Source organism: Mustela erminea, chromosome 7 (genome assembly GCF_009829155.1).
Source record: "Mustela erminea isolate mMusErm1 chromosome 7, mMusErm1.Pri, whole genome shotgun sequence".
NCBI classification, from domain to species: Eukaryota; Metazoa; Chordata; class Mammalia; order Carnivora; family Mustelidae; genus Mustela; species Mustela erminea.
This window is the reverse complement of record NC_045620.1, coordinates 65,609,760-65,623,913: the sequence shown is the minus strand read 5'-3', so window position 1 is coordinate 65,623,913 and position 14,154 is coordinate 65,609,760. Positions and strand designations below refer to the sequence as shown.

Sequence of the window (14,154 nt, the reverse complement as noted above, 5' to 3'; positions counted from 1 at the left end):
TCTTCTATGACCCAATAGTTGTTCAGAACATACTGCTTAATTTCCATGTATTTTTAGTTTTTCCAGTTTTCTTCTTGTATTTATTGAGACTTGTTTTGTGGCCTAACATGTGTTCTATCCTGGAGAATGTTCCATGCGCATTTGAGAAGAATGTGTATTCTCCTGCTTTAGATGGGATGTTCTGTATATATCTATTAAAATCCATATGGTCTATTGTATTGTGTAAGGCCAACATTCCCTTATTTATTTTGATTGGATGACCCATCCATTCATGTAAGTGGGATATTAAAGTGCCCTACTATTACTACATTACTCATAATTTCTCCCTTTAGGTCTGTTATTATTTGCTCCTATGTTGGGTGTATAAATTCATAAATGTCATATATTCTTGTTGGATTGACCCTTTTATCAATATGGTGGCCCTCTTTCTCTTTTATTGCGGTTTTTGTTCTAAAGTCTATTTTGTCTGATATGATTATAGCTATAGAAGCTTTCTTTTTGTTTCCACTTGCATGGAATGTAATTCTCTATTGCTTCACTTTTGGGTTGCATGTGTCCTTACTTCTGATGTCTCTTGCAGGCAGTATATAAATGTATCTTTTTTTTTTAAATTAATTTAGCCACTCTATGTCTTTTTTTTTTAAACACTTAAAAAAAAAGATTTTATTTATTTGACAGAGATCACAAGTAGGCAGAGAGGCAGGCAGAGAGAGAGGGTTAAGCAGGCTCCCTGCTGAGCAGAGAGCCCAATGCAGGGCTCGATCTCAGGACCCTGGGATCATGACCTGAGCTGAAGGCAGATGCTTAACTCACTGAGCCACCCAGGTACCTCCACTCTATGTCTTTTGGTTGGAGAATTAGTCCATTTACATTTAAAGTAATTATTGATAGGTATCTGCTTATTGCCATTTTGTTAACTATTTGCTGGCTATTTTGTAGGGCCTGCATGTTCCTTTCTTCTTCTCTTGTGGTTTGATGACTTTTTCAGTGTTTAGATTCCTTTCTCATTTTCTGTGTTTATAGTAAGTTTTTGCTTTGTGTTTATTATAAGGTTCACATGTTATCCTATATATATAACAGTCTATTTTAATTGATAGCATCTTCAATTTGAACATATCCCAGAATCCAAATTATTACTCCCTCTATTTTTTTAAAATTAATTTTTCCTCAAAGATTTTATCTATTTATTTGACAGACAGAGACCACAAGTAGTCAGAGAGGCAGAGAGAAGGGGGAAAGCAGGCTCCCTGCTGAGCAGAGAGCCTGATGTGGGGCTCGATCCCAGAACCCTGAGATCATGACCTGAGCCAAAAGCAGAGGCTTAACCCACTGAGCCACCCAGGTGCCCCCTCTATTTTTTGTTTTTGATGTCACATTTTACATCTTTTCACACTTCCCTTAATTATTTAGTTTTAGTACATTTTACTAAATTTTTTCTTTTTAACCTTCAAAGTAGCTTTGTAAGTGATTTATCTACTACCTTTATTATACATTTACCTTTTCCAGTGGGATACTTTCATATGTTTTCTTGTTATTATTTAGTAACATTTCTTTTCTTTCTTCTTCTTATTTTTTTTTTTTTTGGTGGGCAGCAAAGCAAGGTTTATTGACCAATAGCAAAGTGATAGTTACAAAGCTCCCAAGGAAGAAGGGGACCTAAGGGGGTTGCCACTGGAGTTTCTAAGTCTAGGGGTTTTTATGGGCTTGTTAGTATGCTGTTTTAATCCAATTAACCCTCCTGCTTGTCATCTAATCAGATTTTTGTCACCTGTCTTATCATATGCAAATGGTGGAGGGCTCCTTCCAGGGTAGTATAAAATCCTTTTAAGGGTGTTTTCCTCTTAGGGCTGGGGGTGGGGTGGGGCTTGTCCCTGTCTGCCTGCTTTCCAGCTGTCCTTCATCATTCTCCCTTTGAAGAAGTAACCCTAACTGCTTTTAGGGAAGAAGGGTGACCACCCTTCTATCATAGCTACCTCCTACTGGTCACAGGTGTTGGATCGGGCTGCAGTCAGAGTTCCTCTTATCCCATCTTCATTTGTGCCATTTCTTTTCAACTTAAATGAGTCCTTGAACATTTCTAAGCCCAGGTTAGTGGTGACGAGCTCCTTTAGTTTTTGCTTGTCTGGGAAACTTTTTATTTTTCCTTCCTTTCTGAATGATAACCTTGCCAGGTACAGTATTCTTGTTTGGAAGGTTTTGAGTAAGTCATGCCACTCCCTTCTGGTCTGCAAAATTATTGCTCAGAAACCTGCCCATAGCCATACAGGGATTCCCCTGTACGTAATAATTTTTCTCTTGCCACTTTTAAGATTCTCTCTTTAACTTCTGACATTTTAACTATGATGTGTCTTGGTGTTGATCTCTTTAGGTTCATCTTCTTTGGAATTCTTTGGGCTTCCCTGGGCCTGGATTTGTTTCCTTTTCCAGGCTAGGGAAGTTTTCAGCCATTGTTTCTTCAATTTAGTTTTCTGCCCCTTTCTCTCTTCTCCTCCTGGGACCCCTATGGTGTGAATGTCATTCCACCTGATGCTGTCCCAATAGCTCTCTTAAGCTAACTTCTTTTTATTTTTATTTATTTATTTTTAAAAGATTTTATTTATTTATTTGACAGACAGAGATCACAAGTAGGCAGAGAGGCAGGCAGAGAGGCAGACAGAGAGAGAGGAAGGGAAGCAGGCTCCCTGCTGAGCAGAGAGCCTGATGCGGGGCTCAATCCCAGGACCCTGGGATCATGACCTGAGCCGAAGGCAGAGACTTCAACCCACTAAGCCACCCAGGCACCCCTAACTTCTTTATAAAATTTGCTTTCCTTTTTACTGCTCTGTCTGGATGAGCTCCATTGCTTTGTCTTCCAGCTCACTGAGCCATTCTTCTGTTTCATCCAGTTTGCTATTGAGCCCTTCTAATGTTTCTTAGGTCAGTTATTGTGTTTTTTGGCTCTGTGCCTTCTATTTGGTATTTATGTATATTTCCTCCTTGTTGCAGTTCTCACTGTGTCCATCCTTTCTTTTCCCAAGTTCAGTGAACTTTTTTTTTTTTTTAAGATTTTATTTATTTATTTGAGAGAGAGGGAGAGTACAAAGGGAGAGTGAGAGGAAGAAGCAGACTCCACACTGAGCAGAGAGCCCGATGTGGGGCTTGATCCCAGGACCCTGAGAGCATGACCTGAGCCGAAGGCAGACACTTAACTGACTGAGTCACCCAGGAGCCCCAGTAAGCTTCTTTATGGACACTACTTTGAATTCTTTATCAGATAGATTTCTTATCTCCATTACCATTAAGGTCTTTTTCTGGAACATATTTCTGTTTCCTCATTTTGCTTGACTCTGTGTTTGCTTTGTGTATTAGGCAAAGCCGCCACCTCTCTTGGTCTCTTGGCCTAATGGGTGATGAAACTTCTCCTTCAACTTTGCCCTAGCTCTTGGTTGTCTCTTGAACCCTTCTGATTGTCTGAACAGCCTGATTTATTCTTAATATGGCTCCATTGTTGAGGATGTGCCAAGACCTGTCTGTGTCCCAAGGGGAGGAATCTCATTTAGCACCTGCTTTCAGGCTGATTGGAAGCCAGATCCTTTGGCAGCAGCTTTTAAAATATATATAATACTGCGGGATGGCAATTGTAATCCTTCCTGGCCTCCAGACCAGGAGATCTTAAGGTGTCCCTTGGGCAACTGTTGCAAAAATTGGGGCTCCAGATCAATGTATTAGGTTTTTGGGGAGAGGTCTCATGGAGCCGTAGCAAGGCCAAGGGGAGCATGCAAGGATGTCACCTTCTGCTTATGTTTCCTAGGAACACCTCCTGTGCCTCTAGATGTGTGGGAAACCGGAAGCCTATCTCTCAGGCTGAGGATCCAGGCTAAGTAAACAGCCTTTTTTCCATGAAGACTGGGGTTGTGTTTCAGTCCACTGTCTGTGCAGGGCCCTGGGATGGTAGACTGCCAAGAACTGTCTTCCTGATCACCACCTTCCTGCGGAGTTCAGGATGACAGCTCCCTTGGCCACCAGGGCCAGGCAATCAAGGGGTGTCCTGGGTGTGGAACAGCCAAGGCTATTGGCTTTAGCTAGGCCGTCGGATAGTGAAGGCAGTGGGGTCTGCCCATGGGCTTCAGAAACCCAGGAGGCTCTTTCAAAGTCCTTTCCCCTTGTGATCTCAAGACTTACCACTGGAACCTCAAAAGTAAGCATGAGAGCTACCCCCTCTCCCCCAGTAGCATCTAGCCAGCTGCTGTGGTCATTTGGAGACTTTCCTAATTGGTTATTGATCTGTATGTGAGCACTCAGAAGCACACTTTCAGCAGCCACTGGAAGCTGCAGCAAGCCTGCCATGCTGATCTAGTGGATTTGGGCCACCACTCTGATCCCACCGCCATGGCCCTCAGACCCTGGGGTTACCTGATGGGTGCTTTCCACAGGGAACGCAGAATCATCACCCTCTCCCAATAGCCATCCCAGCAGGACTGGGAGTCCAGGGGCCAGCTGATCCCACTGCTGGAGCATGTCACACAGCACAGCCAGGGCCAGAGTCAGTGCAATTGAAGCATCCACCTGACAGAAGGCAAATTCTGTGGAAACGAGAAAAAGAGAGAGAGAGAGAGGCGAGCGGTCAATGTGCTGCTCAGGGCCATCCTGGGGAGGCTCTGCAGGACTCCAGGAACGTTAAGGGCCTCAGGTCAAATCACTGCTACCAGCCTGCAGGGAGGTGTCTAGGCTCCTCAGAGGTCATTAGTCCATTTCATTCTGCTGGAAGGAGTGAGTCAGAGGCCCGAACCTCACCATTTTCATGCCCCCCCATCCCTGTGTGATCAGAAGCAATTCCACCTGTAAGATGAGACATTTACCTCCCGTCAGTCCATCTACTGTAACTGGAAGGACCTCAGGAAAGCTTCCCACCCTGTGTCTCTTCTGCAGGCCTGTCACAATGCCTGAATGCTACTGGTCTGCCCCTCCCTCTGAAAGCAAATCCCGTTGGCCACGTGACACATAAACCTCTTGCCATTTTACCATTTTAGAGAAGGGCATCAGCAAACTTTTTCTTTTTTCTTAAAGATTTTATTTATTTATATGACAGACAGAGATCACAAGTAGCCAGAGAGCCTGGCAGAGAGAGAAAGGAAGAAGCAGGCTCCTTGCAGAGCAGAGAGCCCGATGTGGGGCTCGATCCCAGGACCCCGGGATCATGACCTGAGCTGGAGGCAGAGGCTTTAACCCACTGAGCCACCCAGGAGGCCCAGCGAACTTTTTCTTAACAGGTCAGAGAATAAATATTTTAGACTCTGGGGGGTCTTCAGGTCCCTTTCACAACTCCTCAACTCTGCTGAAAGCAGACACAGGCAATATGGAAACTTTATTTAAGTTCCAGTAAAATTTGAATTTCATGTATTTTTCACTTGTCATAAAATATTCTTCTTTTGATTTTCTCCCCACAACCATTTACAGACCTAAAAAGCACTTGTAGGGGTGCCTGGGTGGCTCAGTGGGTTAAGCCTCTGCCTTCGGCTTGGGTCATGATCTCAGGGTCCTGGGATGGAGTCCCACATTGGGCTCTCTGCTCAGCAGGCAGCCTGCTTCCCTCTCTCTCTCCACCCACCTCTCTGCCTACTTGTAATCTCTCTCTCTCTCTCTGTCAAATAAATAAATGAAATCTTTAAAAAAAAAAACCACTTGTAGTTCATAGGCTGTATGGCAGCAGGTGGCAAGCTGGATTTGGCTCATGTCTGCTACCCTCTTGTCTTTGAATTCATTTTTCAGATCCTTGTCTTACTCGCTGGCTAGGAAAGGGTGCGGAAAGAGTAGAATGGGGTGCAGAAAGAGGAAGCGGGTGCCTTGGGGAAACCATTGCTTACTTCATCATTTGCCTTAGACGGTCCTAAATATAGGTTTGAAGAGAGGCTCTGGGTGTTGACACTTCCGCTAACAACTGGAGGCCTCCTACCTGCAACCTGGAAGAGGTCTGAGACATAGGACTGCAATACTACCACCAAATGAAACTCTTTGGATCCCTCCATGCACCAAGGCCTGCCTTTTGATGACCCACTTCTACTGAAGCTTCATTGTTCCCTAATCCCCATCTCCAGCACACAGACCTGGCCTGGACCACTGGCCCTCACAGAGACTTGCTCAGCACACGGAGAGAAGGCTCAGAGTCTGGACTGAAAGCTTGAGCTCTCAGGGTACTGAGCCGGTCCAAGTAGGATGCCCCTGCCCCCACCCCAGGGCCCATTATGTGCTAGGCCCTAACCAACTACTTTCTATCCACTCCTTTGACATCCCATGGGCTGGGTATTGTCATCCCTACTTCACAGGTGCAGAACCCTGGGCTCAGATTAAGTTACTTGTATATAGTCCCAGTGCTTTGAGTGACTATAAATACTCAGAATGGGCACAATGTTTCATGGCACCTCCAGAGCAGGTTTGAATTAGCATCAACATTCCAGACATACAGGTCTCCCCAGTGAGATAAGCCAGGCTAGTGACCCTGAAGCGGGCCCAGTACTACCTGAAGCCCACCCAGCAGAGCCTGGACTCATGGAAGCAGCCCCAAGATTGATGTCACCATCCCCAAATCAATCTCCCAGGACTCTGACCCTTGGTGCCTCTGCTCCCCAGCCTGCTGCCTCCTGCTGCCTGGAACCAGGATTTAACCCAGGCAACAGAGAAAGAAGAGAAGGATGAGAGAGAAGCAGCGAGCAAATGTGCATTTTGGCTCTCGGTCTGGGGCATGTGTTAGTCCGGCCCTTACCTACAGTATAATCTCTATTTTTATCTCTACCTAACTCCTCTGTGTAGTTCTCAGATCGTTTAGAATCTGTATGGGGAGATGGTACAATTAATTAGCATCTTTCACACCTAAAAGAATTGAAAATATACATGAAGATTAGCATAGGATTAAACACATAGCAGATGCTCAGAACACTCTAGTGTGTGGCTCTGGAGATCATGAAATCTTTTCCTTTGCCCCCAACTTGACTTAATTTGAACACTAACATAGGGACTGCCATAAAGAAAGCATTCACTAAATGGTTACCTAGGGTAACTGGTAATAATAATGAACACTGGCCTATCTAACCCTTATTGCTCCCACACAAGCAGGGAGGTATCCTTATTTAACCAATGAGGAAGCTATGCTCATGGGGAATGGATCCAAGTTTGCACAGTCAGCAGTGGCAGCAGGGAGCTAAGTCTGCCTCAGCCCAGACGCTGCCCCCACCCCATGGGGAAGCCATGCAGAAACAGCCCATGGAGATGAAGAAGTCACACTTGGCTTTATCACTTGTACTCATGATGCCACCAGGAAGACCTGCTGCACTTGCCCCACCTGCCAGAACAGATGTCTCCCATCCTGTACCAATTTGTCATGAATTGTGCTTAGGAAGTGGCAGGTGAGTGACAGGCATGACAGAGACACAGGGGAGTGTTGGTGTGACTTGGCTAGGAGTAGATCCAGAGAGAATTAGAGCCATCCAAATACTGATTCTGCCAGATGAAAAAGGAAGGGGAAAGAAAGCGGGATGGGGAAGGGGGGAATAAGTTCTATTTAAATCTGCTTGAGGGGCCAGATGCACCCCACCAAGTTTCCTCTTTTATTACTTTGCCTTGAACTAGGATGGCTTGGCTAGAACAACCCAGATCGCTACTGGCCACATGCCCTGTGATGGGAGGCAGAAGAGTAGGAGAGGAGTCTTTTTTTTAGCTCAGCACACAAGCCAACTAGGCTCTCATGGGCTGGCCAGTCCATCAGCGAAACAAGAAAGCAAGTGACCAAACCACCAGTGTGTCTGAACAATCTGTTGCATGTCCAGAACAGCTAAACAATTTGGAAAAACACAACAGAACTGGAAGACTCACACTTCCCGATTTTAAAACCTAACTACAAAGTGACAGTAATCAAGACAGTGTGGTGCTGGCATAAGGACAAATATACAAATCCACGGAATAGAACTGAGAGTCCAGAAATAAACCCTCACACTTACATTCCATTGTTTTTTTGTTTTTTTGGCAAGAGTGCCAAAACAATTAACGGTGGGGAAAGAACAGTTTTTTCAACCAATGGAGGTAGGACACCTGGGTATTCATCCATAGGCAAAACAATGAACTTGGGCCTACTTTACAGCAGGTACAACAACGGACTCAAGATGGATCATTAAGAGCTAAAACTATAAAACATGTAGAAGAGGGGCACCTGGGTGGCTCAGTGGGTTAAGCCTCTGCCTTTGGCTCAGGTCATGATCTCAGGGTCCTGGGATTGAGTCCCACATCAGGTCTCTGCTTGGCAGGGAGCCTGCTTCCTCCTCTCTCTCTCTCTGCCTGCCTCTCTGCCTACTTGTGATCTCTCTCTGTCAAATAAATAAGTCTTAAAACACATAGAAGAAAATACTGAAGTGAAGCTCTGAGATCTTGGATTAGGCAGTAATTTCTTAAGTAAGATATTAGAAGCCCAAGCAAGAAAAGAAAGGTCAGACTCCACCAGAACCGTAAACTTTTGTGCTCCAAAGGATATCATTAATAAAGAGAAGACAACTCACGGAGATGGAGAATATATCTGCAAACCCCATATCTGACAAGGGACATATATTTAGAATACATAAAGCACTCTTAAAATGAAATAATAAAAAGATAACCCAATGAAAACATGTGCAAAGGATCTGAATAGACATTTCTCCAGAGGAGATCCACAAATGACCAATAAAAACAGGAAAAGATACTCAGCACCATTAACCATCAGGAAAATACAAATCAAAACCACAGCGAGATACCGCTTCATAACCATTAGACCCACAATACAAAAGACAGATAAAAAGTTTTGGTGAAAATATGGAGAAGTTGGAACTCTCAGACACTGCTGGTTGGGATGTAAAATGGTGCAGCCAGTTTGGGAAACAGTTTCGAAGTTTTGCTCACTCCTAGGCACATACACTGAAGAGAAATAAAAACCATATGTCCACACAAACATTTGTATTTGTGAATTTTCATACTAGCCAATACGCAGAAGCAGTCAAGACATCTGTCAACCAAGGGATGGATAAATAAAATGTATAACCGTACAGTGGAATATTATTTAGCTGTAAAATGGAATGAAGTACAGATACATGCTACACCACAGACAAACCTTGGAAACATGCTGAGTGAAAAAAAGCCAGACACAAAAGACCATGTATTGTATAATTCCACCTATGTGAAATATCCAGATCAGGTGAATCAAAGAGACAAAAAGTGGATTAATGGCTGCCAGAGGTTGGAGAATGGGGAGATGGAGGAATGACTGCTGACAGAAACAGCGCTTCTTTTTTGGGTTGACAAAAATGTTCTGGAATTACACAGTGGTGATGGCTGTATAACCCTGTGATATACTAAAATGTGTATATCCGTAGGCTTTAATTTGGTGAATTTTGTGGCATGTGAATTATCTTGGGCCAGGGGGAAGGGGGAATGTGGCAGGCTGAAAAATGGCTCCTGGCCCCTGGAACCTGTGAATGTTACCTTATTTGGAAAAAGAGTCTTTGCAGATGTGATTTAGTTAATGGTCCTGAGATGAGGAAATTGTCTTAGATGATCTGGGTGGTGCCTAGATGCCATCACGAATGTCCTAAAGAGAGCGAGCAGAAAGACACCCGAAACCTATGGAGGAGAAGGTGACGTGAAGCCAGAAGACTGGAGGGATGAAGCCTCTGGAAGCAATGAGACATCCGGTGCTCAATGGAGTGGTGTGGATCCCAAGAGCTGCAGGAATCAGGGGAGGGAGGAAGTCAGTGTGCTCGAATAAATCATTGCCTGCCAATCGCTACTGGCTGAGGCTAGAGTGAAATACACCCTAGACCCCTGTGAGAGGGCTTCAGGTGAGTGAGGAGTGCTGGTACATACTCTTGTCTGTGCTAGGCCTACACAAGGGGGATTAGCATTCGGTCAATAGGAAGTGAGTTGGAAACCCAACGAATCTGCATTTAGAACTAGTTAATCCTTGATGTCTCCCCTTGTGAATGGATCACCTGGGTGGTAGGGCTTCGGGGCCGATACAGTGTGGACATCCTCTTGCTACTGTCCCCCGCCCCCCAGCATGGGGCTCTTCTGCCAAGGCAGACACCTGGCTGCCAGAAGATACAGGCTGAGACTCCTGAGGTGAGCATGGGGAGTCCCACAGCCCTGCCGCCCATGTTCTTTCCCACTCCTGTGACAAGGCCCCCCTTGGGGTTGGCAGTTAGAGGCAAGCTCCACACAGGGCTGGGCACACCTCAAGTCCCAGGCTTTGAGGTGGTCTTCAATCACACTGATGAAAATGAAAATGCCAATGTCGACTTGTTCTGGGTGCCAACCTTGAGCTTGAGACTATGGATTCAAAATGCACTGTCTGACTCTAGAGTTATCATGGGGGAGAGGCCTTCTAGACCAAGGCCATTGGTCAAGTCTCCTTTCCAAGAGGGGCCAAGTCAGCACAGTAAATGCTGAGGAAATGGAGATGGGTTGAGTATTTCCTGCCCCTAGCTCAGGAGCATCCTGTTCTAGGCATCTGTGGAACTCCCTCAAACTCGCCATCCCACCATCTCCCTGTCCACACGCTCACCCATCAGTTCAAGCTTCTATCTGCCCATGGTACTTATTGTCACCTGCTGTGTGTGTGTGTGGAGGGGAGAGCGGTACTATGAGAAACACGAGGAAAACTCCAGTCCCTTCTCTCTGAGAGAGGAGAGTGTGGTCAGTGGTGAGCTGACACAAATGAATGGTCAGGAAATAATCCAAGACGGTGTATGACAGGGACTGATAATATCATGAGTAGCAGTAATGAATGAGCAGAAAAGGAAAAAAACAATGTGGGGAATGGGAGGTGGGAGCTTTATGGAGGGAAAATGGGCAGGCCGAGGATAAGGGGCCTCGCAGAGCTGGGACGAAAGGGAGGAGCAGGGAGCTCGGGCCTGCCCCTGAGGAGGGGCTCCTGCCAGAGGAACTGGAGGTGAAGCTGGAGGGCCCGACAGGCTGGAGCAGGCCCAGGGAGGCAAAGGCAGTGTCTGAATAAGGTAGTATTACTGGGTCTTCTTTTTTGCTGAGAGAAAATATTTTAGGGTTACACTAGGCTGCTTCCGGACAACTTCATTATTTTTGGTCTTCTCCACAGACTTCTTCACTTCCCCTCAGCAGAGCAAGAGACTGTATTTTATTTGGTCATGAGAAACAAGTGTAGACCGCCGCTTGGTTCAGCTGCTGACTGCCGTCTGCCTCTTCCTGAGGCTGCCAGGGCCCCTCTGCCCCCTGCCTTTCCTGGCCCTCTACCCCGGAGCCCATGGCTCTCCGCTCCTCAGGGCCAGCACAGTCAGGACTCAGAGGTGGGATTTCCTGGCATGGCAATCAGTGCCAGGACTTCAGGGTTCTCCCAAAGGTCGCTGCCCTAAGGAAAGAAAAGGGGTGGCTTCTCCAGTTTTGAAGAACACAGCAGCAAGGTTGGGCAGGGGGACATGGGTATTCATGATATTAGTCTCTGTTCTTCGGCTGAATATTTAAAAAAATTTTGTCCAAGAACCAAATGTTCTGGTCAGTGCTCTTAAAGGGCAGCTCCAGCCTCAGTCTCCGCGGACACTGGCTCAGATGCCGGGGCGCTGACAGCACTGAGCCTTGGGCCCACCCACTCAGAGCTCCAAGCCAGTGCCTCTGGGCTGTCCTTCCCTCCTGCTCCCTAACCTAACAGCGCTGTTAGGTCTGGAGGGGAACTCTGACTTCACCTGGCCCAGGTGGACCCCTCCTTTTCCTTCTTCTTCTACTTCTTCTTTTTTAATGCCCTGGGAGCTATTGCTTAAAAATAAGTACGCAGGAGGCAGAACCCAACCAAACACACAACTCAAGGATTCTAAGGCCCCAGAGGGCCCCTCAGAAACATCTGTCTCCAAATGGATTGTTGGTTCTGCACACAAGTCTGATATGGCTTGCATGGTTTTTTAAAAGTCAGAAGATTTCTCGGGATGCCTGGTGGCTCAGTTGTTAAACATCTGCTTTCGGCTCAGGTCATGACCCCAGGGTCCTAGGATCGAGCCCCACACTGGGCTCCCTGCTCAGCCAGGAGCCTGCTTCTCCTTCTCCCACTCCCCCTGCCTGTGTTCCCTCTCTTGCTGTGTCTCTCTCTGTCAAATAAATAAAATCTTCAAAAAAAAAAAAAAAAAGTCAGGAGATTTCTCATAAGAATCCACATTTCTAGCATCTTTTGAAAATTCAGAGAATTAGTACCTGGTGTCCCAGGGATGCACTCTGCCATGTTAATAGATGCCTGGAGCCAAGCAGTGGCCATGCCCTGTAGGAGGCATAGATGTATCCTACTGCCTCCGACCTCACCCCTATAGCCGTTTGAGTTTATGACTCCTACACCCGAGTACTGAGGAAGGCGACGGGTCCCAGGCCAGCCCCTTATCTTCACAGATAGAGCACCAAGACCCTCTACCAAAGCTGTCTGATCACCAGTCTCCCCCTGGAATTCTCTCTGGGCCTTCTTCTTCCCTCCAATTCTTTTTTTTTTTTTTTTTTTTTTTAAGATTTTTATTTATTTGACAGAGAGATAGAGAGCACAAGTAGGCAGGATGGCAGGCCAAGGGAGAGGGAGAAGCACCCTCCCCACTGAGCAGGGAGCCCGATGCGGGGCTTAATCCCAGGACCTCGAGACCATGACCTGAGATGAAGGCAGATGCTTAACCAATGGAGCCACCCAGGTGCCAACTTCCCTCCAAGTCTTACAGCTCCAGGTTGCTCACCATCCCTACCACCTGACAGTTTCTGTCTTCATGACTTAGCCAGGCCTACTCATCCCTCAGGGCCCAACTCAGTCCTGTGGTCTAGATTTTTCCAGCCCGCTATGACCTTTCTCTGCTCATACCTGCACAGCACTCAGTGTGCTGACAGACGGTGAGAGATGGCATTCTGTGGTGGAGCCCTATGTCTTTGCTTTTCCCAGCATTGTCCATAAAACAGCACTGGGCATGCAGCTGATACCATCTACTTGGTTAAAGCCACGTACTGAGCAGTCAACTAGGATGTGTTTCCCCAGTAGGAAACCTCCAAGATTGCAAGCCTCAGGTCACATGTAGACAGAATTATTGCTGTCCTTCTGCACCTGAGGTTACTGAGGGTTAGAGAAGTCACTCGTTCAAAATCACACAGGTGAAGTGGTAGGGGCCGCACAGAAGCCTACATTCTTGACCATTGCGCGGAGCTGCCCATACAGGTTGGATGATCACACAGATGGATGAGCAGACCGATTGTTTGTCTTTGTCTGTGCCTTCATCCATTCTTTGTCCTTCTGCACCCTACTCAGTGCCCCGGGCGCTGACCTTGATGACCTGTGCCACCCAGGTTCCCTGTCACCCGGTTTCCAGCAGGCTTCATCTAACAGGGAGTGAATGCTGAGAATCTGGAGGACAGAAAGAGAGAGAAGCTGGATACTTCTTTGCTGCAACCTCCCCTGTGAGTCGCCAAGGTTCTGGCCATGGCTGCGCCACCCCATTCAGTTTTCCCTGGGTGCAGGAAACCCCATTCCCTCCGCTCTCAGCTAGTCTCTGGGGCCCCAACATCACGTCAGCTTCCCTTCACCTGATGGTTCCCAACCTCAACCAGAGACAATATTGCCCTGCAGATGTCAACATCTGGACACATTTCTGGATGTCATGAGTCAGGGGAGGCCAGGCTGCTGGGATGGAGTGGGTGGAGGCCCGGGGTGCTGTGAACCACCTTACAAGGCACACGATACCTCCCCCAAATGTCAACAGAGCTGACACAGAGGAGCCCTGTCTTACCCCTGAAACAGTCCGCAACCTTACACAACTGTATGAAGTCCCCGCAGTGAAGTCCTTGCCAAGCAACAGTTCGGCGGGTAGATGGATGGACTCCTCAGCTCATAGGCCCCGGCAATAGGGGCCTATGTCTCTAATTGGGGCAGAAGAGAAGAAGCGCATCTCCTCTCAACGTTTTTCTGCAAGGCAATCCCTAGCTCCCTGCCTCCTCCTCAGCTCTCTGGGCAGAGAGGTGGCAACAGGTGACAAACAGCCACTTGAGGTAGACAGCTGACCACAGAGCCCTTTCTGTCTGGAGGTGCAAACATTTTTCCAAGTCTGAAGGGAAAGGATAAAAACACCACTTGAAATTCTAAAAATAGTCTGGGGAAAACCTTTCAAATATTAGTAATTTGCT

General features: G+C 46.7%; 1 protein-coding gene across 6 annotated transcripts in view; it reads right to left on the bottom strand.

The window, feature by feature from the left end:
• Positions 1-14,154, bottom strand: part of THADA (THADA armadillo repeat containing) — a 329,048-nt gene that overhangs the window by 6,859 nt on the left and 308,035 nt on the right. For all 6 annotated transcript variants that reach the window (XM_032351902.1, XM_032351903.1, XM_032351901.1 and 3 more), the window contains one exon: positions 4,393-4,562. In XM_032351902.1, coding sequence (XP_032207793.1) covers positions 4,393-4,562 — 170 coding nt within the window. The remainder of the gene's footprint in view (positions 1-4,392; positions 4,563-14,154) is intronic.